The sequence below is a fragment of the Penicillium expansum genome (genome assembly GCF_000769745.1).
Source record: "Penicillium expansum strain MD-8 chromosome Unknown contig127, whole genome shotgun sequence".
In the NCBI taxonomy this organism is placed as follows: domain Eukaryota; kingdom Fungi; phylum Ascomycota; class Eurotiomycetes; order Eurotiales; family Aspergillaceae; genus Penicillium; species Penicillium expansum.
Genome location: NW_015971384.1, coordinates 194,969 through 222,747, shown reverse-complemented (window position 1 = coordinate 222,747; position 27,779 = coordinate 194,969). Strand labels below are relative to the sequence as shown.

The window sequence follows — 27,779 nt, the reverse complement described above, 5'->3', positions numbered from 1 at the left end:
GATCTCGAAAGATAAAGCAAAAATCACCATTAAAACTTCAACACAAATATTGATACAAAAGTCTTTACTTCTACTACTACTAATTCATTAGCACCCCATTCACTTATTCCATCCGTGGGCAAGATTCAGATGGATGGTTCTATACATGGACACCGTGATAGGATGGTTGTGGGCAAATATCGGCGTATACGAGGAAGGGAGACGAAATCAGGGACAGCTTTTTCATGACAATGACTCTTTTCTGGAGGGGGTGACATGAGGGGAAGGGATACATGAATGGGGAGCACAGTAGAGGGTGAGGGGGGTACATGAATTCTTGGGCTACATGAGTCGCAATGCTATAAGATGCGAGGAAGGGGGAGGGGGTCTTGTCTAATTAAAAACAACATAGGAGGGGGATTGGGAAAGGTGAAAATGGTTGTATCAAGAAGAAAAGGAAACTCAGACAGGGCCATACAGGAATTGGGAAGGGTAACTCATTCGAACGTGTGTCATCAGGGAATTGAGCACCAGCAAAGGGTTTTGGGGAACGGAGTTCATGACCAAAGGGAGTGATGGGAGAAGAATCCTGTGCTGGGGAATAAAAGGAAGAGGGATTTGAGGCTATCAGCCAAGCGCCCGGGTTCGATAACGTCGAGAACGGGACAGCTACCTTGCACACATCAGGAGCACCAATTGGGTGTGGGCTCAAGCAGCCCTAAGACCTGTGGCATTGAAGCCAACAGGCCCGATGTGAGTGGCAGATGCTTGGGAAGACGGAATCGGGCCAGTAGCACTGGTAATCAACCGGGTGGGACATAGTGATGGCTTTACGCCATACCAGCACCCATGTTGATCTGGCGCTTGACCTGCTCACGGGTCCAGCGGGCAGTCTCAATTGTGCGTTCGCTGTACTGTCTGGTTGTGCGAGTCTCTCTCACAAGAGAGGTGACCCAGTCGTTGCGGAAGTAGGCAGCGAGCTCGCCGTTGGGGAAGGCATCAGCAAGATCACTAGTGTACAGTTAGTATATGCAATCCAGACTAGAAGCTGCCAAGACCTACCCAATAACACCCATGGCAGACCGCATCAGACCTTCGCTGCGGTTGCTCTCTTGGGAGATAATGTGAAGGAGCTGGAAGATAGACTCGATGAAAGGTTGCAGTTGGGTGACTATGATCTAATTAGCATGCTGATATCGTATCTGTGTAAGAGTGAAGAGCAACATACTCGAAGAGGTGCCCTTGTAGGACAGAAGAATACCACCCCAAGCATCCATGATGCCTTCACGGAGAGAAACAATGTAGTCCACCATGTCGTATGGGAGGTCGGAGCTGGTGGTCACGCTAGAGGCTTGCTGGAGAACCTGGCCAACAACTGCCAGGTACGTATCGAAGTTGGTTCCGATGGCCTGAGCGATATCACCAAAGGTCTCAAGAATCGCAGGCTTGAGCTGGTTGGTGGAAGTCTGTTTGAGAGATTAGCATTGAACATCAACCGCGGTATAGGTGAGAGAAACAAACTCACCTGTAGAGTCTTGAGTAGGAGGTTCATGAAGGTGTCGCAGTAAGGCTGGACCTTCTCGTTCAAAGCACGAGCAATGTCGCTGACCAATCCGATAGCCATAGAGCAGAGACCGGGCTCTTCCTGGTTGCCCAGTGCGTTATACAGGAATGGGCTGAATGATTCCATGTACTTGATGAAATCGTCCTCAAGAGCACTGGCAATAGCACCAACGGTGGCAAAGATGACATCCGGCACGCTCGACTTGGCGCCAAGGGTAGTCAGGACCTGAAGCAGCACGCTCATGATACGATCGGCTTGAGGCTTGATCTCGGCCTCAAAGCGCTGGACGATAGCCAGAATGACACTGATCAAGCTAGTCTGCATCTCCTCGAGGAGAATACGGTCCTCGGCGCTAACGACCTGCTGCTGCATGGGAACAGTGTGCTCAAGACGCTGGATAATAACATCTGAGAGAGTTGCAACCATAGGCAGGCTGTCATTGGCAGAGTTCATAACAAAGGAGTTGAGAACTTCGTAGCCGGCGGTACGGAGCTGGTTATCGGCGTCTTGTCTGCACGGGTGTTAGATCAAAGGAACCCAGAGGATATCAGTCAGGGAACATACCGTTCAGTCACAGTCAATAGGGACTTCACACTGTCCTCAAAGTGCTTCGACAGAGGGTTGGTCTGCGAGCCATCGTCACCAGCAAATCGGTCTGCGACGTTCATAAGAGCCCAGCAGCAGGAGCTGGCAATCTTGGGGGAGTTGGCGAGACCGTTGAAGAGGCAAGAGATAAGCGGCTGGAGGTGAACCTCGGGATCGAGAACCTCGGGGCAGCAGTCGCACACGCGACCCAGCGCGTAGGCGGTGGAGTCCCGGACAGAGATGGAGCTATCCTCCATCATGCCAAGCAAAACAGACAAGGCCTGTTTGATTAGGGGCTCCAGAACCTCGGGCTCGGGGCCTTCCATGATAGCGCCGAAGGCAGCGACGGCGGCATCACGACGGTGCCAGTCCTCGTTGCGGATGTTCTCCTCGACAAAGGTCACGACGGGCTGAATGACATCACCCTGCACACACTGAGCGTAAAGCTGCATAGCCTGGTAGGCAGCACGGGAGACATTGTACTCATTATCATCAGCATCCTCGTCCTGTCGGCACATAGATTGCAGCAGAACGGGAACAACCTCGCGGGTAGCGACGCGAGCAAATCCGAAGAAAGGACGAGCCTCAACACCCTCTTGCTGAGCCTATAGGAAACATAATGTCAGTACATGGCCAAAGTCACTCGATCTCTCGGTCTCGTGCGCTTGATACACACCTCAGCGTTGTCATCCTCGATGGCAATCTCCTCCTCGCATACGGTACACCAGAACTCAATAGCCAGCTTAGAGACTTCTTCCTCCTCACTCTTCATGCCCATGATGCTCAGGCCAAATAGAGCCTTCTCCATGTAGAAGCGCATCTTCTCGTAGTAGGATCCCATGATGCGGTTCAAGCAGCCGAATGCAGCAGCCTGCACACGGACCTCATCGGCCTGGGTGGCTTCGCAGACGACCTGCATAATGTAATTGCGCTCTCCCTCGTTGTCCATGTTGGTTCGCACGAAATCGACAGCATCGCTGAGAGCGGCGATAGCAGCGTAACGGACATCCATGTTCGGCTCCTCGCGCCGAGCACCCTGGACTACCGCAGTAAGGATAGCATTGGAGTGTTGTGTCAGACTGGCGCGGAGATCGGGATCTTGCGACTCGCAAATGTAACCGATGGCAGTGAGAGAGGACTGCTTCAGAGCGTCGTTTCCACTGGCAACATTTTGGACAAGAATGCCCATCAACTCGGGCCACTCACCACGCGGCAACTCGATGGCGGCGATGGAAACAATCAGTGTGGCGGCGGCATTTCCAGCGCGAGCATCGGGTGACTGCAGGGTCTTGAGCGCAAGCTCTTTGACCTGTGTCTTAGTCTCGGCGTTGATGCTCTGAGCCCATCGGAGCTGCACCTCGCGCAACTTGGCTTGATCCCGGAAAGTGAAAGCGTTCTTCAAAGCGATACCGGCAGCAACACGGATGTGAGCGGGGCTGCTCTCGTTGGCTAGTTCCTGGCCGAGGGTGATAAGGTAGGCAGCCTATCGGGCGACAGAAGTATCAGCATTCAGGATCCTAGGGAAATCTTTTATGACTCGTGGCAGGACGAAGGGGGGGATGAGGGGAGATACATACGAAGTCAACCTCCGCCGCGTGGGCGAGTTGCTGTTCGGCATTGCTACGCTCGGCCGCATCTGGCGCGAGGGTACTCTGCAACACCTGACGGGCGTCCATGATGTGCAAAGAAATGAAGGATGTGGGGGGAAGAGAAAAAAGAAGGAAAAAAGAGGTGGAGAAAAGATTAGAAAAAAGACTTGAAAACCCCTCTGGACCCGGATCAATCAAAGGGTTCGACACTCGGTGATCACCACAATAGAAGCAGTGGTGGAAGAGGATTTCCTGTGGAAGAGTGGGAAGAAGGGACGGGTGTTTTTGTGGATATGACGAGGCGGCATGCACTAGGTCTTTCCGCGACAAGAGGCACAGAGAGGAAAAGGTGCCTTGAGTGCACGCCCAGATTTCAACACAAAGTAATTAGGTAGAAAGGTCTGGAGAAGATGGGAATACCTGTAGAAGTGCAAGATATGTGAAGAGACTAAAACAAAGATTCGAAGCAAGAAAGACCACAATGAGTGAGGTTCTACGGGGCTCGCCCTCTGATTGGCCCCTGTGCGGGGGTTAGTCAGGCACACGTGATATTTTTGCCTCAGGCAACACTCCTCCCTTGCTCAGCCAAGGACTTTTGCTACAAAAAAGTGATGGGTCTGAGAACATCCTCCTATTTTGACGCGCTCAATTTTCAGAGATTTCCCGCTCTAGATCTCTCTTCTTCTCTGCACTTTTGCAGCTAGGGGAATATAATCAGTGTCGAGCGCGATGCAAATTGTTAATCTTCATCTGGTTTCCCACTTTGAGTGTCTCAACTGTATCGAGACTTAACTACAGACATATGCATGCAGAAAAAGATTCTAGCTTGTCCCTAGTAGTGCATAGAACAGTCCTGTGTACGGTTTACGCTTTTTGTCGTCTTCGTACATTGTACATATTAGAGTAGATGTACTCCGTGCTAGTTACCATTCATTGTCTTGTTAGAATTAGCAAGTTATGACACCGAGAAGACGAAATATTAGAAAAGACATCTAAGTATTATTACAGATAACTTCCACTGTATCATTTTGAGCTGTATGAGTCAAACACCCAAATTCTTCAGGTTCTAGGTCGTCAAGGACAATACGTGGGCGACTAGTCTTCCATATCTTTCTATAAGAAAACAGACGTTATCCAATACAGCGAGGGGGTATTCGAAAGCATATCTCGAATCACACCACTATCAGGCCTCAACATTTATTTTTGGATAATCTTATGTTTATTGATTAAATATCTTTTCCACTACATTTGTTTCCCAGGCTGTCTGCCGTTGCCGGCATCATGTTAGCGCGGCTGGAATTGGATTTGTAATGGGACAAGCGTGGTGGTGAAAGCATCTTAGGGTCTCGGTTTCAAATGGCGTTCTATTCCCATCGGCCGAATTGGATATAAAACAACTGTGTTAAGTGGAAAGCGAAATGCGAAGACTCACCATGGCCAAGTTCTTCCCGGGCAGCTGTAGGCTCCTGGAGGAATGGATTAGGGACGTCAACTAAGTGTGAAACTTGCATTCGTGGGGCAATATTTACCAAGTATAAATAGGAAGATAGGGGCGCCTTCAGAGCACATTTCTCTCTTCTCGTTCCATCGTTCTGGTACAAATTGTTTGGCATCGGTGTAGTACCTTTTGTCATCTGAATCAATTGCGCTGGAACGAAAACATTGATATCCTCGGGAATGTACAATTTATCAATATGGATTCCCTTGGCTGTGGTAACGCGATATCTACCCGTTATTACTGCATATCGTAGGCGAGATATTTCTTGTATGATATCGTCGAGGTAAGTGACAATCTAGACTTTCTCGGATGACCAACCATTTGACCTTCCTAGCATGACTTCATCCAGGTGGCGCTATAGCTCCTATAGTATTACGGGATTCTTGGTCAAATTGGAAAACACAGATGCCAAAGTAGTTGCTGTAGTCTTATCGCTAGCAACTATAACCACTCGTGAATCCTCGTGAAGAGCAGCCCCAGCCGGGGCAGCAGATATCCTTCTCGATATAGGCTTTCAATGGCCACGAGACAATATCCTGTGGGCTTTTGTCCATATCCAAATCCTGTATACATAAGTATCATGATAATTACGTGTGCAGAGATGAACTTGCGTACCTTTTTTTCTCGCTCAATTTCATCTCCACTCCACCGAAAGAAATTGGGATACCCAGACGTCGCTCCTGGGATACGGCTGGCAAGGTTCAAAAGTGATGGAATATGACCCAGTGTTCCGAGAATATTTATGTGGTCATGAACGCGTTCGATCGCCGGGTGTTCGATGCCTATAGCTAGGTTGTTAAACTCTTTTCCGAACCCAACATTTCCCATGGTATCAAAACTGAGAAACATGGGCAATACACTAGCATCCATAGATTAACCTAGACTACTTTCAATATAAGAAGCAACCTCGTCTACCTTATCCTTAACACGTGGCTCATGGGTCGTCAGAGCTAGATCTAGTTATTAGTAAAGTTGTATGAAAAAGACTTGAGTTCCGACACTAATCTACCCATCTTTGATGCTAAAATCACGGCCCCATGCCTTGCGGCACTTCCGGTGATCCGTTATGTCGTGCGAGTGATGCATTGAACGGAATTTGGACTGCATTGACACTTGAGCATAATATCTTGACTTCAAGCACTTAGATTAGGCACCAAATATCAACGGTCCTGCGAATTTGCGAACAATATAGATCTCCCACGGTCCTACAGAAATGCAAATTTTACTTGATGTAAAAGTCACATTAACCGCGAAAGCAATCCAACCCACGAGTATCAGTACTTACAACAGCGCAAACTTTTTTAACGGAGATATATACGAGCGTAATCGAAAAAGGGTCACGATATATACAGACCAAGAAGTCCGTAGAGATATTCCTCTATGGACAAAGTGCGGAAAATTGACATATGAGATAGATAATACTCCAAGACCTCCCACAAAGAGCCCGAGACTAAGAAAATCGGCGCTTAATGCTCGATCAAGTCTTTTCGCGGTGAACGGTAATAAGCTCGAAGAAAGACAACACATGTTCACCCCAGACCCTATTTTACCAATTCCCTACTTCATAAATTTTAATAAGAACAGTATAATTGGTGCCAGGTGGAGAGGCCACATGTCGTGGGCCTTTTTGCGAGAAAGGAGCCTATGATCCAGCGATGTACGGCCCCGGATATTTCGCCCCCAGAGGTCCCACGAAGCCATCGCTGAATCAAATCGTGACTAATTGGAGTATGCATGCAGCTATTCATCTAGCCTTTGCGCCATTTTCATCCCTTTAACCGCTGTGATATCACAAACTCGGTCTGATTTTGTAAAACCAGCCGATGAACCCAGGGAACAACTCCACTGCTCAAGTTACTGTTATCCCCCCCCTCCCCGGCAATGGGAAGGTCTCGCTTCACGCTATGGCGACTAGATCGTATTATTTTACTTTCGGGTATCGAGCGGGTGGCTCGTTAGCGTCGTGGAACTTCCCGCTGTGGAGAATGAGGGGGCAGAGTGAAATTACTTTGGGATTAGAACTTTTTGAAAAGCAATTTCGCGATCGTTGTCAATCAAGTTATGATTTAAGCTTGAAGAGGATATCTAATAAGTCGCTAAAAAGTCCCTGGTGGATCTTGGCTTCCCTACGGCGACTGAAAAGAAGTCATATTCACTCATAGCGCCATAGTAAAACACATAGCCCACCATAGCCCTGGATAGAACCTTTTGAATTTTCTTCTTGAACTACGTAGAATTACATGGTCTTTGAGGATTTTCCCAATATGAGCTGGCAAAAGCTATGAAAAAAGAAGTAATAAATATTTCGTATTGTTAGGATGGAAGAAGAAGTAGATTATTTGACACCGGCCGATGAATCATATACCATTCACTCAGTCCCTTACTCCTCCAAAAGGCTTTTCAACACCTCAGCAGGTGTAATCTTGGGTGCAGCGATCTCCAATACTGTCTTGCTCGTGGTAGAAGCTGTGCATTTTCCTTCCCACGCGGTCACCGGGGCGTATTTGACAGAGTAGATCACGTTTTTTGATTGACCTTTTGGCGCATACTGGTACTCGTACATCTGGTCAAGGAATGACATGTCTTGATAGCTGACATTTTCAACCTTTGTACCGATGTGCTGTTCAATCAAGTCCACTACCTGCTTTCCAGTAATATCCTCTGGTCCACTAAGAACATACTTGGCCTTGTTGTGCACAGTGGTATCTTCTTGAGACAAGAGATGAGCAGCAAAGACTCCAATCTCGGAAGGATCGATCACACCGACAGGCGCATCCTTCGACGCCATCAATTTGAGAGTGCCTTGCTTTCCAGTTTTGCGGTACTGCTTGACAAAATCCACAGCGCTGAAAAGGTAGAAAGATGTAAAGATGTTGGGCTGGAGTGAAGTCCACTGCAGGTTGGCGAATTCGGGCGAGCCCAGGAGAGCTTCGATCGCCCAGTGTGCACGGGGATAGTAAGCGCCACAATCCGGGCGGACGTTCGCAGCAGTGGTTGAAATTCGCACGACATATTTCACACCGGCGTTCAAGGCAGCAAGCTGGAATGTAGACTCTTCAGCGAAGTGATTCGGTTCATTGTGTGAGGCAATGAATGCTCTGGCTACTTGGTGTTCACGGAGCCAGTCAGAGGTGATCTCAACCCAGTTTTGTTCTATCACTTCAACTCCAGGCAATTTGGCAAGCTTTTGGGCAACTGGACTCTTCAAGGAACGAGTAAGAGCAATGACACGGTGCTCAGACAAAGCCTTGCTTGATTGAAGCAACCTCGGCAGGGTTTCAACAACGGCTTGGCCAGTGTTGCCTGTGGCACCGATGATGAGAATTGTGGGAGCCATGGTGAGTCAAGAAAGATATTTGTTTAATAAAATTGTAAGATGAGATATGCTGTAACTTTGTCGACTATCCAGGTACTCGTTGGGAATTTATACTCGTCCTCAGTCTTGGTAATTGAGACATTTCCCTTCAGTGGAGCATTATGTCCCAGTGTATAATAATGCATGGAATAGTTAGTAGATTACTAAAGAAAGACACAATTGGAAGTCAAAACGCTAGTAAATTGGGCATAGCAGTGTTATCTATGACGCAAGTGGGAGACTAGTGGGAGACCGGGTGGGAGGCCGGTGGGAGTGTTGAATGAACAGTCATGTGACTCATGAAACACTTTACTCCGACGGAAAGACTTTTGGCCGACGGGCCGACTAATATTGGGCCGAACTATCACATAACTACCAGATAGAAAAGCTCTCCTTCTCTAGAAGACAGAACACACAATCAGCACATACTATAAGATAGATGATTTCTATACTCAGTAGCCTAACATCAATAGGAAGGCCGATGTATGGTGGGGGTATAGGGGCATATCGGAGCGCATTTTTATTTTTATTTTTCATATGCTATTTATTCTACGTTATATATTCTGATCTATTGACCTAAGGTAATATTGAAAACTTTATATTGAGAATATCTCTATATTCTTTTAAGATGTCTTTTCCCCCTACGGAGTACGGAGTACGTAGTGTTGTATTGTTGTAGTAATATTTACTGATGGGTAGCCACAAACAGCATAGAAAATTTCTATAAAATGACCTCTTGATATTCATCACGATATTTAGACTATTACGATAGATGGATGGATTATTTACCTAAGTATTAATATCCCTAGAGATCTAGATATCCATACACGTACCTAATTACCTGTACTTTTTTTTTAACCAGCATGCCGCTATAACCCGTCGAGTGGACCCAAATGGCCAATAGTGTCCGCCGGCGCCCCCGGAATGATATCCAGCATTTTCATCAACTCATCCACGTCCAGTTGTTGAGTACACTATGGAAAGCCTAGGCAATGAATTATATCTCCCGCAATCTCCAGCTGCGCTCAGTTCCCACACCTTCAGGTGTTACTTTCCTGGATGCAACGCCAGCTATCGGCGCAAAGAGCACCTACACCGCCACGAAGGGAAACACTTTCAGCAGGAGGCTTTTATATGTTCCAATTGTGCTCGAGAATTTGGACGAAGGTATCTCCATAGCCTCTTCACATACTCCTTTCAGCAAACACTCGCTCTAATTCATCTTCAAATCAGTGACACACTTCGACGCCATGTCCGTCAGCGTCATGGAATAATTGAACCTCTCAAGCGTGCACAGCGAGCTTGTGAGAGCTGCCATGCAGGGAAATCTCGGTGCGAAGGAGGTGTGCCATGTGATGAATGTCTACGTCGCAAGGTTCAGTGCTCTTTCAACGACTCTACTGGTACGATAGAAAATCAATCTTCTAGATCCGTAACACATCGTGTATCGAGTGTGAAGCATGATCAGCCACGGTTACAGAAGACAGAGAAGACCGAGCACTACATCCGTCTTTACTTTGAGGTTTTTCACCCCTCTTGGCCATTCATCCACAAAGGGACATTCGACATTCGCCATGAAACGCCCTTTCTGGTTCAATCAATGGTTGTCATAGGCCTGTGGGCTACTAAGGAACAATCTGCGCAGTCAGCAGCAGTGGAACTCCACAGTAAACTTGACTTGGCTCTTCGAGATCAAACGGTTCGCGCTACTAATAATATTTCCCTACAATCTGTCAACTTTACTAAGACTCAATTGGTAGGAAAAATGGGATGCCTCGGAAGCACCTGAAGCTTGCAGTACCTGTGTCTGGCCAATAGCAATGTACCAGGCTATCCTATTACATATCATCTTCTCTTTTCTTATCAACGGCCGGGCTGCTGTCGATTTCGACTTGAAACTCCCTCTTCCCCCGGCTGATTTGGGATTACTCAAGGCTCTTGTCCAAAGTTGTCGAAGGCTAGGCATGTTCTATTATCCGAACATTCTTGCCAAGTATACGGAAGCTGACTTGGCTTCGTTTGTTTGGGTTGGTATTGAGGAAATCAAACAATTTAATATAGCCTTGTACAAGGTTTGTGGGAAAGCAAGCAGCTCCAGTATAAGAGATGGAAGTACTGAGGATATTAATGCAGTGTGGTCTTTGCTAACTGCAGGTGAACTTCAGTTCCCCTTGCCGAGCAGGTTTTCTTTGTGGAATGCTGCTACGACAGATGAATGGTTGGCTACTAGGAGGGATGAAAAGCTGGTTTCTTTAGATGATGACTGCCAGGAAAACTGGATATCAAATTTTGCGGAGATGTTAAAAGTTTTTCAGATATAGAATGCAACCCATTTCTGCTTTGGGTATAGAGGTAGGGCAATCTCTGTCTCAAAGAATTGGGCTTTGTTTCTGATGAAAGTCTTCCCTTACACCTATAGTACGAACGAAGCAAAAATATTTGTCTTGCAGAAACTGAACCCTGCCTTCATTGATGCAATCATAGGACAAGCAAAGTTCACTCATCCCGAATTAGGCTGCGACATCATCCGTATGTTGGCACTATCTGACAGTACAGTGATGGTGGTTGTATTGGAGGGTTGTTTTCTCTAGATGATGTCGCTAGAGTAATAGAATAGGGGCGAATGGCCTGGGCTCGCCGAGTCTTCCCACTTCAACATCTTCTACAAAATTGTAAAGAGAAAGAGAGAAAAGTTCAGTCTCTAAGAATGATGCCCATCCTTCTCATATAAGCATGACAGCGTGGAAGTGGGATCCGCCAGAAGTGTTGATGGTGTGTCAAATTCAACAACAATACCTCGATCCATCACCGCCACTCTATCAAAATCCTGGATGAGTTTCAGCCGATGCGCAACATACACAATTGTCCACCCATGGAACTCAGTGCGCAGCAGCGAGAGAATCCGTGATTCCGTCTTGTGGTCAACACTGAATTTTATTGGAAGGTGATTAGAGATGATTGTACTCCAACTGGATTGATCTTGGTGGCCCCCTGAAGGCAAGGAATGTAAAAAAAAACGTACCTGCTTGTTGCCTCATCCAGAATGAGTAGCTTGCTTCGTCGCATCAACATCGCGCGCGCCAGGCAGAACAGCTGCTTCTGGCCTGATGACAAGGTACCTCCCTCCTGATCCATTTCTGCATCCAGCCCACCCATAGCCTTAACTTGTTGCTCAAGACCAACTTTCTCAAGTACATCATAGATATGCTTTTCATCAGCCGTTTCGTCGAGTGGATCGAGATTATTACGCACAGTCCCACATCCCCCAGGAAGAAACCAAGGCTCTTGTGGTATGGTCACAAGACGGCTTCGAATGCCCTCTCGACTATAGCAGGAGATATCTTTATTTCCAATCAAAATAGAGCCCTTGTCAGGGTCCATTAAGCGGAGAATAAGGGAAATTAAAGTGGATTTACCGGATCCACTCCGGCCACAGATTGCCAATCGCTGTCCCGCTGGAATCAACAGGTTAATACCGCTTAGGACCTCCCGATCCGTGTTTCTGAAAACATGATCTGTAGTCAGCGATTGACAGCATTCGATGGAGGATCGGGTGCTAGCGCTGGCGCTGGGGGTGGGGGTGGAGGTTGGAAATTACGACTGAACTTACTTGTATGAAGCTGACACCTCACGAAGTTCAATGCTCGACTCCAATGGCCAATCTGGCGGAGGGTCTTGAACCTCCTGTTCCTCCTCCGATGGCGTCTCTATCATGTACTGCTTGGTTCTGGAGATAGCGCCCATGGAAGTCTCCAACATCGTCCAATAGGTAATGAAGTACGAGAGGGTTTGTCCGAAGCTCACAATACTGACCATCGCCACTCCAAGCAAACCTGTATTCATGCTTTGTCTCAGTGTAACCGCCAGAGAAATAAGAATGGTAGCTAAAGCCGCAACGATTAGATCAAGAACAAGACCCAACCACCGCTGCAGGCACAAGAGAAGATAGAATGGCCGCTGGGAGGTATCAATGTGGATTGTGTTTCGGGAAACCAAAGTTTGCGACCATGCAAAGGCTCGGATTGTATGTAATCCCAGTAGTGATTCAGTGAAGTGCGTATAGAGAGGACTCTTAGCCTCAAGGTCTAGCAGACGTATTTGACGTGATGTTCTCAAGTAAGTATTCTGCAGAAAGTAAAGAGCCACTGCGAGGAAAGGTAGCGAAATCGCCATGTATCCTGATGCGACGCAGGTGAGAACTGCTTCCGCGAGCGAATTGCCAAAATCTGTCCGATTTAGTGCCAAGGTACTAATTAAATTGGACGGTGGAGATCGAGTCGATACTCACGTTCGATAGCAAGGAGAAGGCCCATGGGTAACGACATGTCCACTAGTGTCATGTCCTGACTGAAACTGCTTCATTGTTAGCATCTTGCTCTTTTTTCTCCTTATTGTGAACCTTTGAACAAACCGGTTAATGATTGCTCCTGTGTCCATCAGAGTGAAGAAATTCAAAGGTGCCCTGGAGATTGTGAGTCAAATCTGCGAGCGAATATACAAGGGCTGAAGTGACTCACTGCATGGTAGCGCGTAATAGGCTGTAGTGCAAGTTTTTGGAAGACCTCGGGATGATAAATATCAGAAGAACTCTGATTCATAGTAAGTACCGCCCCATTTATATGGCATATAGGGTTTCTCATCCACACTAACCCTCCACTCAAGCCCAAGAAAAAGAGCCCTAGAACTCCAAAAAGTGCATATACACCGATCCACATGCCAAATTGCAAATTAGGATCTTCTTGGGAAGCCTCTATCCACCATTTGAGCCATAGGGCTAATGTTTTAGTCAGCTATGTTGATGGTAATCTTATGTATGCATTGGCAATACTGACGTTGCATGGCTGTGAGGACCACCTCAGCCCCGACCAGAGACACAAAAACGAAGAAACTCATCTTGCCCATCGACGAGATATAGAAACTCAAATTTGAGAAGTCTCTCTTCCCTCGATTCTCTCCATTTGTGGCATTGTCTGACTCGCAATCATTTGAGACATTCACAGATTCATTCTTCTCTGAATCTTGGTCTGTCCATGATATCGGTGCTACTTGACGACCTTTTTGCAAACTAAGAGTCTGGATATCTCCAGGCCCTGTAGCAAATGTTTCATATGAGCCCGCTTGGATTATTCCCCCCTCAGGACTCATTGCAATGACTTGATCTGAGTATGGCAACCATTTCACTACGGAAAGAATGTTAGCCGTCTTGGGCATTACAAGCAGTATTTCAACTCACCAGCATGTGTGACAAGGACTATGGTTGCCATTGAACGCCGAAATAGCCCATCTCGACCAAGAAGGCGATCGAAACATTGGTGCTCAGTTTGAGCATCCAATCCACTCAACACATCGTCTAACAAGACAATCTTCTTTCGTGCATAGGCAGCTCTGGCCAATGCCTGGTCTAGGTGTCAGCATGGGATTGCAGATTCAAGGCTGCTCCAACATACCAAGCGCTGTTTCTGCCCACCGCTCAATGCGATGCCTTTACTTCCGATCATGGTATTGTCGCCACTTGCAAGATCCTTTAGATCCACATTGAGTGCACATGCATCTATGCATCTTTGGTACCAATCATCGTCGTATTCTAAAGCGCCAATGATATTTTCCCGAATACTTTGGTTGGTGAGAAAGGGCGTCTGGTTGCAATACGCGATTTCATCTGTAGTCAGGGTGACAGATCCTTTGATCAGAACGATTTCGCCGAGTAAGAGCTTTAAAAGGGCAGATTTTCCACACCCAACATCGCCAACAATCATGGTCAGTGTAGACGGCCTAATTTTTACTGACAAATCATGCAAGACAACGACATCTTCCGACCAACCAGCATCAGCATGGTCTACGAGAATTGCCAAATCGGGCATTTCAGGCATTGTAGGATCTTGGGAGGCCAACACTTTCTCGGAGCGGTCCTCAGAGTTTGGGAATTCGCTGTTGTCATCAACACCTGCACTATCCACCGTATGAGGGTTGTTGCGAATGAAGAGAGTCTGGCTGTAATTCCTCGATTTTATGGTCCGATAATCAATACGCCTGTCGGACATGATGTATTCTTGGATGCGGCTGAAGCAATCCAATGCTGCAGTCAAATTGGGTAAGGCGGCCGTTATCTCGCTTACTGGGTTAATCAGGATTGACAGCAATGACAAGGACGAAAAGATTGTTGCTGTGCTTGGTGGGTCGCCATTGGAAAGCTTGACAATTATAGCATAGCCAATAAAGGTGACTACAGGAGACAATAAACCGGGTGCGTTCCCTAAAGCAACAAATCAAATCCACGTACACAACATGCAGGAAGAGAAGAGCAATTCTCATGCTTACCGAGAATTATGTTAGTGATTTGGACCTTCCTAAATTTCTTAGACTTCTGCAATTCTGTGACCCTCAGATCTTGCACAATATCTGTCATCTTAGCAGCGAGTCCGAGCATTTTCATACTCTTGATGGACCCTAAGACTTGGGTTGTGGCCCCAACTCGTTTTTGTATTGCCTGCATCCATTCTCGTTGTCGTGGTCTGATCACCTTAGCAACCTGGGCTGATGCAATGGCTGAGACTAATGGTTCAGATAATATCAGCCATCTTCGTATGAGTCATGAAGGAACGCAGGTCCCACTTACTGAGCGCCATTATCATGGGAGCAACACAGATTGGACCGAGTCGAGTCTCCAGGATCCAGACTGCAAGCACCACTTGTATGAAATCAGGAGCAATACCGATGACGTGTTTAAGAGTTGCAACAATTCGTTCCACGTCTGTGCCCATAAGCGTGAGAGCCGACGATTTCTCAATGCTGGTGTCCATAATATCTAGCATTGATCTAAACGTTATGCTAATGAGACCAGCTCGAATCATCGTGACGGCCCTTGCTGTCAGGTATTGGTACCATGCAGTCGAAATCTTGAGCGAGGTTAGTAAACTACTTTTTGATTGTAGTAATATTGGGACGATGAACTTGCAGCAATGCCAATGTAGGTCATACCATACGCTCCAATCAGACCATACCCAACGGAATTATTAGTGTCCTCCTTGTTCTCGACAAAATTGACGGCTCTTTCGATCAAGAATGGCTGTGCCAACGAGAAGCCAACAAGAAAGAAACGTGGAATCATCGTCACGCTCAGGGGAAGCCAGAGAGCTCGTGCCATTGCTAGAGCAAGAGAGTAGGACTTTTTCTTTGAACCTGCTAAAGATAAGTTTCTAGTCACCTTGGAAATATCTGCTCAGCGGACTCACTTGATTCCCATGCTGCCTGTAGTCTCGCGTCGATCCTGGCCGAGGCAATCTTTTCGTCGACAGGAAATAGCTGTTGGAGAGATATGTTCTCGCTATTCCCTAACACAATTAGTGGATTTAGCCAGGCGAAGAGGCTCAGCCCAAAGATACCACTAGTCACTTCCGGTGTCCGCTTTTCATTCGGCGGTAACAAGAACCGACTTTTAGGTATCGACTCGAGTACCAGAAGGAAAATCTTCACAGCAAGGGAGGCGATGAAAATCGAAGGAATCGAAACGAAATCCCGTTGTGCGATAAGCCAATTCGTCCTTGCCCTAGCACCATCAAGAAGCGTCGTAAAGAAGAGGAAAAGATTGATTAACGGCGAAGGCCTCGATGACTTTACATGCTCGACCGGGGAAAGCAATCCTGTCATAATTGCTGAAGCCAGATCCAAAGCCGCAGCTGCTATCGTAGCTCTTGATCTAATTTCGGCGTGAAGGGCCCATAATGCGAGGACGGTCAGTTTCAGGAGGCAAGTCACCGTTATGGTCGCCTATAATTGTTCAGTTTGGAGTACTTTTAATGTCAAAACATTGAAAGAGATCAACCATACCATTTTGACGGCCTGCAGTGAGGGCCATCGTATCTTGTCATTTTTCTTGTAAAGCTGAATGACTCTAACTGGTGCAACCAATAGGAATAAAGCAGATGGTGCAATCGAAAATATACTGTCCTCAAACAGCAAAGTAAAGTCAAATCCTCCCCTGCATGAGGGATTACCTACAGTCGGCCCAAAGGAGTCATCGGCACAGAGACTAAAGGAAGTTTGATTCATTTTCACTTCAGTGTGTTAGTTTTCAAATAGAAGTAAAATGGAGGGAAAGAGAAATAAACTATGACAAGCTTTTAATGCATGCATGATATTGATCACGCGCGAAAAAAAGGTATGTTTGTCACCGTTATCTTCCGTGCAGTACGGAGCTACGGAGTATCTCGGTAATTTCTTATCGAGTTTTTTATTCTATCTATAGTAATCTTGTAATGAATGTACCTAGGTAGGTATGATGCATATGAGGAGAGCGAAGACGCCTTTTGTTTCGCCCAAATTGCCCGTCGGGCACGGAAAATATCTCATCTGACAAAGAAAATCAAGAAATCAAGAAATCAGATCAGTTGATGTAGCATCGATCCATCTTGTGCATGACGCAAGTTCCCATGTAATGATATGCTCCTAGTTCTCATTATTCTCTTCGTCACTATCGAAATTTTCCTCCTCGTCATCATCTTCCTCTTCATCCCCTTCTTGATAATCCTCATCTTCTTCGTCATCATCTCCCATCGCAGCATCCAAGTCCAAAACCTCATACCGCATAGCATCCCCATACAAAACACAAATAGCGCGCCGTCCCTTCCGTCCATTAACATCGACATGCACAGGCCGCGCTTTGGGGCCATGTAGAGGAAAGAGATGTATAAGGACACTCGCATGAGGGGATTCAGGCGAGAGATCTAGTGTTGTGGCGGATATAGTAGGCTTAGGAGCGGATTGCGTGCTGTTACACTCAATGTAGTCAAGGAGCAAAGGTGACGGGTCGGTGGTCTCATTTTGAGATTGTGTTGAGGGGGGCTGGAAGGGGAAGTTGAGGAGATGGGAGGATCCTTCTGTTTGGATTAATCGTTAGATTGTGCATATAAAACAGAGAAAAGGAACATGATAAGTCGATGTGTGAGTGACTTACTGCCGTCGCGCCAGAGAACCATGAGGGTGTCGTCATTGACGAATTGGAGTTGGCGGACTTCGCCGTTTTGGAGGTCGAGGGTTGCGAGAGATGTACTTCTTGTTGAGCTGACGCCGCCGACTGAGTTGAGAACGACGCGGTAGAGATATACTAGTTGCGAGGGTATCAGCAACTGGAATTTGATGAGTGATTGTATCACGAACCTTGATGTTTTGATGTAGCAGATCGGGTAGCGACGTATATCGAGCAAGGCTGGCCTTGCTCGGAATCCTGTGGCGCAAGTTAGCATTTGAAACAAGACGAAAGTCAACAGTCTCAGACTACCTCATAGCAGAAAGTTAGATCGGTAACCTCTTGGTCGCAATCGGAGTGAAGCGTCAAAGGCGAGCGGTGGAGAATTCCCCTGCGTTGGGTCAAGGCAATCTCTCCAAACACCTTCTCAAACTGGATGCCTAGACGCCTCGTCAAGTCATTAAGCTTAGGCGTATCGACAGATGTACCATCACCACCCTTGTCCCGGGACTCGCGTTGCTGCTGAAGAAGTGACTTGAAAGTGTCGAAGAACGAGCGGTCGTGACCACCTGGAAGCCACTTATCACTGGGAGGGGCAGGGGGCTGGACAACTCCGATCATAGGGAGTTGGCGAATAAAGTTCCGCAGAGCACTTTTGGTCAAGGCGCCTTTAATATACTTCACAGTAGGAGGGACATCGAACAAGTCTCTCTTCTCCTGCAGCTCTTCGAGTGTCTGCGACAAGGGCTCGCTGTTAAGAACATGGATTTCTTGGCGAAGCCATCTAGAGAAAGCAGCAAATTGGCCCAGTTCCTCGTTGGCATGCGTGAGAACACGATGCCCAAGAAGATGGAGGCAATCAAGTGTCTCTACAATAGCATTGAGTTTGGTTGTATCCAGCCCAAGGACATCGCTTAGCTTGTGGAATTTAGACAATCCAACCAATCGACTGAGGAGTACTTGGCTGCGCTCTAAGGCTGGGAGGAGACATTCGTGTGTCAGTCGCCTGATATTCTCGTAGCCGCCCGAGACAGCCTTATCCCATCTCTTGTGGCCCTATGTCGTTCATTAGTACACCATCTCCCAGATCGCAAGGCTCACATACTCTTTCGCCAACAATATCCGTGAGGAACTCTTTCATAGGCTCAAAGCAATGGCCAGTAACCACCAGGTGATAGATAGCAGTAATAAAATCACACTGGCATTTTTCCTGCAAGTCCTCATTGACACTGCGCAGGAACCGCGCAGGAAGTTCCTGGGCATTTTTCCACTCAAGTTCAATCTGCCGCTGCACCTGGCCAATATAGCGCAGCAAATTCTGAAGCTGGGTAGTCTTCGACGCAAGAAGAGACAGATATCTCCCAGACTTCGTGATAAAGCGAAGATCCATCGTAACAAGCTCAAGCGGACCTCGGCTATCTCCCTTAATCGGCGATGCTAGCAGAGAATGTGTAGAGCTCAAGGGGTGTGAAGCATGTCGCAAGATACGGCACGAGTCGGAGATACCGGGGGAGCTTCCCACAGGGAAAGAGCCGATCTCAAAACAATCAAAGATGCGTAGGTGGACAGTTCCATCGTCGAACCCGACTGAGAGCACATCAACCGAGTCGTTGGTATCCTTTGAAGAATGGAAGATGGCGTCTAGTGACGCCCGCGAGCTAAAAACATCGTCATCACCCCCTGTTGCAGGCAGGGTGCTCAGCTTTGGTAGTGAGCTCTCAATGTCCAACAAGGCAAGCTCCCTGGGTAAATCTGCTTTGAGCACGATGGCTGCTTTGGAGGGATACACTCCCGGGGCTAAAAGGTCGTCGATGGAGACCTGGCCCGCTGATTCATGCAAATGCCGCTGTGCAGCTTTGCTATCGGTGAAATTAACACCCCACCCAATGCACGTTGCCTTGGGTGCCGGGTTCTCAGTGGGATTGGAGTGCTCCTCTTTCTGTTGATAGGTCTGGTAGTGATGCACTGTCTTCCCAGTGTACGAACTGATGATGCGGAGCGAGCCATCTCCACACGCGACAGCGAGGAGGCGACCTGGTTTAGCATCAGTTAATAATCGCGCGCTAAATCAACAAAAAATTCTAATGATATCTGATCATAGAAAAAAGATATCTCAAAAACCAGCGACAAGGAAATTCAAACTCACCATTCCCCTTCCACGCCATCCCTCTAATCTCGCCATCCTCTTCATCTTCGCCTAGGTACGGATCTCCACCAAAAGAACCCCCGAACACTCGCTGTCCATTAAGTCGGAATACGCGCAGTTCCTCGTCCTCGGTCGCTAGCGCTATCAGGTCCATCGTGGGACAGTACGCCACGGCCTGCGCCTTGCATTTTGCCGGTAGGGACTTCTCCCCAACAGGGGTTAATTGGGGGCCATCGACTGCCATTGTGGGTGTTTCTTTCTCAAGGCGAATAGCAGATTCGGCCCATTCTTAGTTTGAGAACATCAAAGGTTCAAGAACTGAGGTGTGGCGCTGTTCTTTTTTGGCCGAAGCTGTTGATCGCGGGTGGTGGATACAGAGGGATTCTTGGCGCGTGTGTTTTGGTGTTGGGTCCGATCTGTTGGTATGGGATTCACCAACGTCACTCTAGAGTTTACATCGATTCGCTTCTATCTACTCGGTTGGTTGAATTTATACAGTGGAAGACAGTTTTTCTCTTTGAGATATTTCCTTTCATATGATTTTATCTCTATTAAGAGCTAAATGATACATGTGCGGAGTACAAAAACTCCAGTGCCGACGACCAGCGCCAGCAATATGATAATAATAACATGAGAATGGGAATGGGAGACAGAAAGTCTCTGAGGGAGTCTCGCATCAAAATGGAGCCCCATCCATGTCAGCCTGGATCAAATTCTTCAGATAACTGAGCTCATCCATCAACTCCTGCATGGTAGCATTCCCCTGGAACGACGTATTGCTGCGACGGGAGCGGATGCGCTCGAGGGAAGTCTCGCTCACTTTCCGCTCTGTGGGAGAGAGATCTTGCTCCGTGTCAGAGCCTCTGGAGACTTGGGGAAGCAGGATTGGGGAGCCATTGGGACTGCGCGACATCGCAAGGGCCTCCATGGATTCAAGGGCGCTAAATAGGGCAGCGTGGCGCTTGGGGTTGCTTTCCACTTCATCAATATTCTCGATGCCCAGCCCGGAACAGTCAAAACCAGGTGAGGACAAGGAGAGTGTGAGTTGAGGGAGACCGACGCTCCAGGGAGGAAGTTCTCCGGATGCTGAGTTCGGAGACGAGTGCTTGGAGTAGACAGTGAGATGGGGGGTGTTTGGGTCGGTATTGGTTGCACCATCCCCAGACTGCGAAAGGTCTGGTGTTGTCCATCTTTCGGCCGAGGATTCGTCCTGGTGGTGGTTGGATGCGGAAGCCGATACTGTCGATTCGTGCGAGTTATAGTCGGTTTCGGTATCGGTGCTCCATTCAGAAAACCGACTATATTCAGGCACATAGTGGGAGTCCGTGGAGTCGACTGTTGTTGTTGTCATGCTGGAGAAATAACTGCGTGGGATCTCGCTGTCCATCGCCTTGTCTCTTTCGTCGATGGCGCGAACTGCTTCATCCATGACTGAAGATGGCGTATTTGGGAGTGTAGGGAGCCTCTTTTCTTTGGTAAAAGCAGCAGTTGGCGTCGACAAATCACCAGAGCTACCGATATCTTGCAATGCTTCCCTGATTCCACGATTATCGTCAAATACCGCGGTGTTTCCGTTTGCTGCACTGCGAGAAGGAATTGGTTTACGGAACTGCGGGCGCGTCTGTACTGTGAGAAGGCGATCCGGCGCCACTTCCCCAGCGATTGCCTTCATCGCGCGGCGACTTTGAATGGTGGACAGACCAAGTTTGTCAGGAGAGCTCGAGGATGGAATCGCGATTCCGGCGTTGACCTTGATTCCAGGGATATTGCGGGAATTCTCAACAGGCTCGTTCTGTGGTACCATATTGGAGGCATTCACTAGTTGCACTGGCTCGAACTTTCTATCCGCCTCAGCAGGCTGCCTTAAAGCAGCCAGAAGGGCTCGGGCTCTCGGGGGAGACATAGAACGTGAATCTTTCTTGTGGCCCTTACGGGTGGCACTGTGCGTCTGAGATGCACTGCGATGAATTCCAGTCATCGGGGATCTACTCGAAGAGTGTCCAGGGCTCGGCTCGCGGCGGACCGGTGCAGATGTCTGGAGACGTATAGGCTGGGGCTGGGGCGGCGGCTTCCGCGGGTTCATAAATTTGTCTTCGGGGTGCATGGTCCGAAGATGTTCAGATCTTTGGGAGCTGCCACTCGCCGAGCGTCCATGCGCGCGACTGTCGGGTAGAATGATAGGGACATTCAACACATTCATGGGCTGCCCTGGAAGAAGCGGGCACATGGTAGTCGTTGGTTCTGCCTCGTTGTAATATTCTATATCATTATCGAGCAAATACTGTTTTTCTCGTTAGCTCTTTCATCTCATGTGCGTGAACTTGAGCCTCACATAATACCAGTAAGTACCGCCCATCTTCAGACCTCCTGTTCGCCATTGGGTCTTGTCTGGTCCATCGCCTATCATATCCGTAAAGGTGTGACATCCTCTCCAGTGTCCGGGTCCGACTCGCGTATCTCTTTCCATCACATATTGCTTAGAGAAGTTGTCCCATGATCCGAGCAGCTTGACCGACCGGACCTCCGGTTTGGTAATCCTGAATCGCGGTCAGCGCATGGAGATATCAATTGCACTTGGCGCACTCACAGTAGGAAAGTCATGAGGGTAGTTGATATCATCGCAGGACAAGACGGAAAGAAGAATAACAGTAAAAGAGAGATCGCCTAGCAAAGCAGGTAATAGCACAGATAAAAAGGATAAATCAGAGAATGAACATGCACCACAATGCAAAATAGGAACAAAAGAAAAGGCTAAAAGACAGAACCCCAATAGTAAACACGCAAATGAAAGGCAACAAAAGGACAGTGGTCTATAGAGGTCAAAAAAGGGACTTGAGCCGGAAGCCCGAGCTTATATGACAAAATCCACAAGCCGGAGCTCACAGACACAAAGTCAACTCCACAAAGGCGGTTCTATAATTATAGCCGGGGGATGGAAGCACGCTGTAGGAAGCACGCTGTACCTGTTTCAGAATCGAGTGACAGGTCTAAGAATAAACGGTTCGTTTCAGGTGTGTGTGTGTTCGGGGCAACGCCGCAGATAATCACCACAATGCCATGGCCTGGACACACAGAGCCCAAACCAAATATAATCAAATAGGCTGATGCTTCAGGAACCGCGGTGGTGCAATTTCCCCAGTGCAGTGCAGGGCGACAGGCTTGGCCAATGAGGAGCGGAAGAAGGAAGCGCCGACCACTCGGGTTGGTAATGTTCCTGCGTTGGGGAGTCCGGCGCTAAGAGGCCTCTTAGCGCTGCAGGCTGGGATGTTGAAACAGGGGGGGAATGAAATTGAGGTTGAAACAGTAGAACCGGTCGGATGAAGCCCTGAAGGCTGGATTTGAGGAAAATCAAGAGAGAAGGGGGATAAGAGGCGAATTCGAGGTTTTTAGGAGATCGGCGCGGGGATGACTTTTGACGATCACAAAATGGGTGATGAGGAGTGGAGCTAGGAGTGTTCAATAATCCGAGCTGATCTACTTCATATATGAGAATTGCGTACTCTGTATAAGAAGAGGGAAGAGAAAGAAAAGAATGTGATCTCCGATTCCCACCTCAGACCACGGTGTGGCTTGCGATCCTCCGATGCTGCCCCGTCATTGTGGTTCGTCGATCTCGATGCAAGGTACGCACAATGAATAAGTAGATTAAGTAGATTAAGTAGATTAAGTAGATTATTTCCATCAGATTCTGATTTACATTACATCGTGCTTTCATGAATATACTCACATAGAGTATGGGATATGATACTCTGTACTATTATTCTAAAAAAATTAACCAAAACATCAGTTCGCAGGAAGCTGCAAGGGCCCCAAGCTCTAATGGCGAATCACAGCGTTAGATGTTCCTATTGGTCCTGGAGATTAAACAGAACCGAGCTAACAAGGATATGTCCGAGAATTCTCCACCCCGGCGGTTCCTAAGATTAAGTCTGTGAGTGTCTGTCTGATATGTCATTTTTGGAGTTGGTCAAAATATGCGATTGGAAGGTAAATAAAGTGAATATAATAATACGGAATACTAAGAACTAAGACCTAAGATCCAAACATCGAAGCCTAAAACTGCCTAAACCCTGTAAACGCCTAACACTCCCAATCTTTATCTAACCTCTTATGAACTGCCCCAAGCACAGTCTTCAAAATCCCATACCCATCCAAGCGCTCTCCAGCCCGATTTCTCCAAGAAACAGTGTCAACAATATCTCGTAGATGCAAATCATTGCACCGACTCCCGAGGTCTGTATCCAAAACCTCCAAGTACTGCCGAGCCATCTCATCATTCCCAATCTGGAAGAACTGAATTCCAACCTGCCATGGAATAGCACGACAAGAAGGCCCATCCAGTGTCTGAGCAGTCTTAATAATAATGCTCTCTGCATCATCCGTAAACACCCCATCGGTAATTGTGATGATATTAATTGGCTTAACCGACTTGACCGGCTCTACCAGCTTAACCAAAAAGCCCGGGCCAGGTGCGTCCATCTGCGCTCGCCTCTCTGCCTCTTTCGCTTCCACCAGCTTGGTATACGGGTTCAGGATATCAAATAGTCGACTGCCAACTCCTGTTCCCCCGGCGGGTCTGACGGAGGAGAAGATCTCGCTTACTCGTTGCGCGGTTTTGATGTTGTGGTATCCGCCGGCATCGAGCTTTGGGCGTCGGCTAGGGTTGGAGGTGTAGTTGTAGTTGTAGGTGTAGTTGGAACTGTATTTGGAGTCGGAGTTGGACTTTGGCCGGTGATTGATGAAGTAGATGTCGATTCCCTCGCTGTCATATTTTGTGCAGACTGGAGCGATCGCTGCGATGGCATCTTTGGCTTCTTCCCAAAGTTCGCCCCTCATGCTGGAGCTATCGTCTACCAAAAAAATAGTGTGGAATTCACCGAGGAAGGCGTACTGAGAATCCGATTCTGGCTCTTCGGGGGGGCTGGTTGTGATTGTTGGGACTGCTGCTTCCACGTACGGCGGTGGAAGGTCTGCCGATTGCTTTCTTGGGACATTTGATGTATTGGTGCTATTGGTGCGGCTTCGGGACCATGATGGAAAATGTGCTGGTGTGATCACTGTGGTTCTTGCTGTGGTGGTTGTCCCTGCTTTACGCTCCTTGCGCTCTTTTCGATGGTTGGATGAGAAAGAGTGCCATAGGGATGTCTTTTCGGGAGCGCCCATGGCTGGATGTTGTCTATGTTTTAGATGAAGTGCAGATGAGGAATATATGCCAAATAGATTTGGGGGTCATAGAAGCTGCTCAGATATCTTTAAATGGTATGTTCCAGACAAAGGATTTGAGTCGGGAAAATACCTTCTTTATATCTACGTCTGACATCTATGAGGCGCTCGGCTGTGAAACCCAGTATACAAAGAATGGGTAGTATAGGGCAGGGAGGCATGGACCAAGGCACACTTCTTACCAACAAGGATTCACCCCAAACACATGGTCAAGACACGAGGTTCAATCTAACAGTCAGCCCCCACAGTAGGCGTAGGGCACAAAATTCTATCATGCATCACAAGGCATACATGTATTTCATTTGCTGCAGCCCTATTGTGAATGACAGACAAGGGATTGAGGGGCAATGTTGCTCATTCGTGTATAAGCCCCCGCCTTGGGAGACCCGGGCAACAGCTAGGTAAGGTAAAGCCATTGGGCTTCAGAGTTACATTTGAATTTAACCAATCATGTCAGCGCAGTTTCTGGGAGTTGGGAAGCCACAGACAGGGTCCTTTGTTACTACTGGTGGCGGAGCGAACACAGCCCCGCATAGGGCAATCCTGGAGCACAGGGCGCAGCGTAGTCTACTTCGCAGAATGAACTGACCCATTGTTATTGGTTTTTTCTGGAATTTTATTGGAAGCTATGATCGACTATGACAGAGCCTTGAATATTTCTTTTTGTTGTCTGTTGGACACTTCGTGAGTCATAATAAAAAAATCAAAACACGAGGCGCCCTCATCCCAAACCACGGGTTATCACACAAAAGGAAATACACAAATCGTTAGGCACGTATTGACGCCGTTGGTGCAGCGTAACAAATAAGAGAGAAAGAAAATAAAGAAAGAAAAAAACTATATCAGTCGCTATATACCCCAAGGCAAGTATCTCCCTTATGGGCCGATTGAACTGTATGTCACCTCGTCAGATCGGGCGCACTGGAGACTTCAATGACTGTCTTCTTCCTCGGTCACAGAATGTAAAACTCCAGGATCAGCAGCGACTATATCTGCCACTGCCAGTGCCAGGTCGATACCCATCGTCCTTCCAATCATTTCCAGGCACTTGACCACCCAGCGGCGCAACCTATGTTGGGGGCTCTCAACAACGCCAGCGATAAACAGATGCCATAGGAGAACTAGACCCCCAATGTAGCTTTCAGGCGGTGGGAGATTAGCTTCCCTGTTTACCAGGTGGACGTTGAAGTGAAATGGAACACTGCGACAGATCTCCACGGCCAATCGCCGGATCGTTAATCGCAGTGTCCTACATTGGACATGAAACTCTTCAGAAAATGAGGCTGGAGAGGAATTGTCGGATATTTGCCGGACATGGGAGAGAATAATTTCGCTGACGATGATTCGGGCGCTGCGGTATTGGTTCCACGAAGTGCAAACCCAGGGGGTGGGGTACACGTGGTATTGATCGTCGTATGGCAATATGCCTCGGAATTGCTTTCGAATGGCCAAGTCGAAGGGGGAGCTTACGTGGGTGGTGTAGTTGAATTCGGAAGAAAGAGCTGCTAGCCAGGCAATTAAATCGGCTTCGATAGCCAACGCTGCTGATATGATTTCCCGCTCATTGTTGTACGTTTTGGCGCAGATGTCTGCACGAAGGTTCGATAATTTGCCAATTATCATGACTAGTCGATTGCCGTGAGCTTCTGATGGATCAAGATACATCGCGATTTCTGAGCATTGGAGTAGCGACTCAGGCACTCGTGCGTCTCGTTGTAGGCAACTGATGGTCTGTTGAAGGGGTTAGCTTGAGATTGAAGGAGCGATCGACGGCACTCACAATCTGATACCGAAGATACAAAAACAAGCGAAGACCGGCGGCGGTCTTAAATTGATCAGTGCCCCGTATATCGAGCAGGGCTGTTGCCCCCTTGATATGGTTGGTCCAACTGTCAATATGCTCTGGGGCTCTTGATGTAATCACCTATAGACAGAGCATCAGCGATAACCATCTGAGGGGGCAAGAATGTAAAATCACATACTTCGTATATGGCAAGCAGTATGACAGCGCCTAGGGTTTGATTTGTTTTTGCCTCCTCTGTGTCGGCTAGAGCGGCATTAAGCAATCTCAAAGCGGATCCATACTCCCGGTAAGATACATCTTTAAGCGATGGCAACTCTCTTACTCGCGAGAGCATAGCCGTGGCAGTGGCAACCACACTTGCCTTCATAGCTCTCTGACTCGCAGGGCCCCCATTCTGCAACAAAAAATTGGAGATCATCTCACCATTCCAGAAAAGGCTGGGGATAGCATTGGATCGCAGGAAATAACATATTGCTTCATGTTTGGTGGCTTCGAGCTCGTATGAGGGCTGGACCTCCAACGGGTAATTCCCGAGCTGTCGCATAAGATAGACACGCTGTGGGTCAGAGTTGAAATGGAAACCCTGCTCCACTCCCGGGGTACTGAGCTCAGACCGCACAGGATTCCCTTCTGGGATTGCAGTGCGATGCGACCGCTCTGCTTGTTTATTCTTATGTGCCGACGCCGCAACTGCTTTTCGGACTACTGATTTGCTTTCATCGCGGAACATTAACTCCAGTTGATCCCGATATCCGGGACAGTCCCGCTTGGCCCTGGTGCATTGCGAACAGGCCGGTTGGGCTTGGTCACACCGAATCTTCCTTGACCTGCATTCGCCACACCCTTTGCTTGGTTTACCACAGTATACCATGATCCGCACTCGACAAAGTATTGTACATTGTCCACGGGTAGAAAGAAAAAAAAAAGGAAGTCGTAAAGAAGATGTTGCTCAGCCCCGTGTCGTCTGGACGGCGCTTGACCGCTTCGGGTATGCTTTGCGAACCAAAACTTTCCACTGTCGATCTTGCTTATAACATGGGTGCCTTAGAGCTACCTAGGTACATCATATAA

At 47.8% G+C, this 27,779-nt stretch overlaps 7 protein-coding genes across 7 annotated transcripts; all 7 read right to left on the bottom strand.

Annotated features, from left to right (window-relative positions):
• Positions 1-809: 809 nt before the first annotated feature.
• On the bottom strand, positions 810-3,804 carry PEX2_039620 (karyopherin beta; the record flags this gene model as incomplete). Its single annotated transcript, XM_016741237.1, has 7 exons — positions 810-990; positions 1,042-1,150; positions 1,208-1,445; positions 1,505-2,054; positions 2,108-2,733; positions 2,805-3,611; positions 3,706-3,804. 7 exons carry the CDS (start codon positions 3,802-3,804, stop codon positions 810-812), a joined length of 2,610 nt encoding a protein of 869 aa, XP_016596731.1.
• Positions 3,805-7,595: 3,791 nt separating this feature from the next.
• PEX2_039610 (NmrA-like family protein) lies at positions 7,596-8,552 on the bottom strand (the record flags this gene model as incomplete). Its single annotated transcript, XM_016741236.1, has 1 exon — positions 7,596-8,552. One exon carries the CDS (start codon positions 8,550-8,552, stop codon positions 7,596-7,598), a length of 957 nt encoding a protein of 318 aa, XP_016596730.1.
• Positions 8,553-11,271: 2,719 nt separating this feature from the next.
• Positions 11,272-16,588, bottom strand: PEX2_039600 (ABC transporter, integral membrane type 1; the record flags this gene model as incomplete). The annotated part of the gene is made up of 17 exons (XM_016741235.1): positions 11,272-11,497; positions 11,593-12,072; positions 12,181-12,796; positions 12,859-12,923; positions 12,982-13,032; positions 13,088-13,159; positions 13,221-13,344; positions 13,403-13,750; positions 13,804-13,966; positions 14,018-14,823; positions 14,889-15,122; positions 15,187-15,375; positions 15,549-15,749; positions 15,803-15,901; positions 15,953-16,337; positions 16,398-16,512; positions 16,569-16,588. 17 exons carry the CDS (start codon positions 16,586-16,588, stop codon positions 11,272-11,274), a joined length of 4,194 nt encoding a protein of 1,397 aa, XP_016596729.1.
• Positions 16,589-17,015: 427 nt separating this feature from the next.
• PEX2_039590 (uncharacterized protein) lies at positions 17,016-19,925 on the bottom strand (the record flags this gene model as incomplete). Its single annotated transcript, XM_016741234.1, has 6 exons — positions 17,016-17,446; positions 17,524-17,673; positions 17,727-17,793; positions 17,848-18,591; positions 18,641-19,569; positions 19,682-19,925. The coding sequence occupies 6 exons, from the start codon at positions 19,923-19,925 to the stop codon at positions 17,016-17,018; spliced, it is 2,565 nt and encodes an 854-aa protein (XP_016596728.1).
• Positions 19,926-20,357: 432 nt separating this feature from the next.
• PEX2_039580 (uncharacterized protein) lies at positions 20,358-21,785 on the bottom strand (the record flags this gene model as incomplete). The annotated part of the gene is made up of 1 exon (XM_016741233.1): positions 20,358-21,785. One exon carries the CDS (start codon positions 21,783-21,785, stop codon positions 20,358-20,360), a length of 1,428 nt encoding a protein of 475 aa, XP_016596727.1.
• Positions 21,786-23,761: 1,976 nt separating this feature from the next.
• On the bottom strand, positions 23,762-24,844 carry PEX2_039570 (uncharacterized protein; the record flags this gene model as incomplete). Its single annotated transcript, XM_016741232.1, has 1 exon — positions 23,762-24,844. The coding sequence occupies one exon, from the start codon at positions 24,842-24,844 to the stop codon at positions 23,762-23,764; it is 1,083 nt and encodes a 360-aa protein (XP_016596726.1).
• A 990-nt stretch (positions 24,845-25,834) lies between these two features.
• Positions 25,835-27,438, bottom strand: PEX2_039560 (uncharacterized protein; the record flags this gene model as incomplete). Its single annotated transcript, XM_016741231.1, has 3 exons — positions 25,835-26,635; positions 26,685-26,828; positions 26,887-27,438. The coding sequence occupies 3 exons, from the start codon at positions 27,436-27,438 to the stop codon at positions 25,835-25,837; spliced, it is 1,497 nt and encodes a 498-aa protein (XP_016596725.1).
• Between the last annotated feature and the right edge of the window lie 341 nt (positions 27,439-27,779).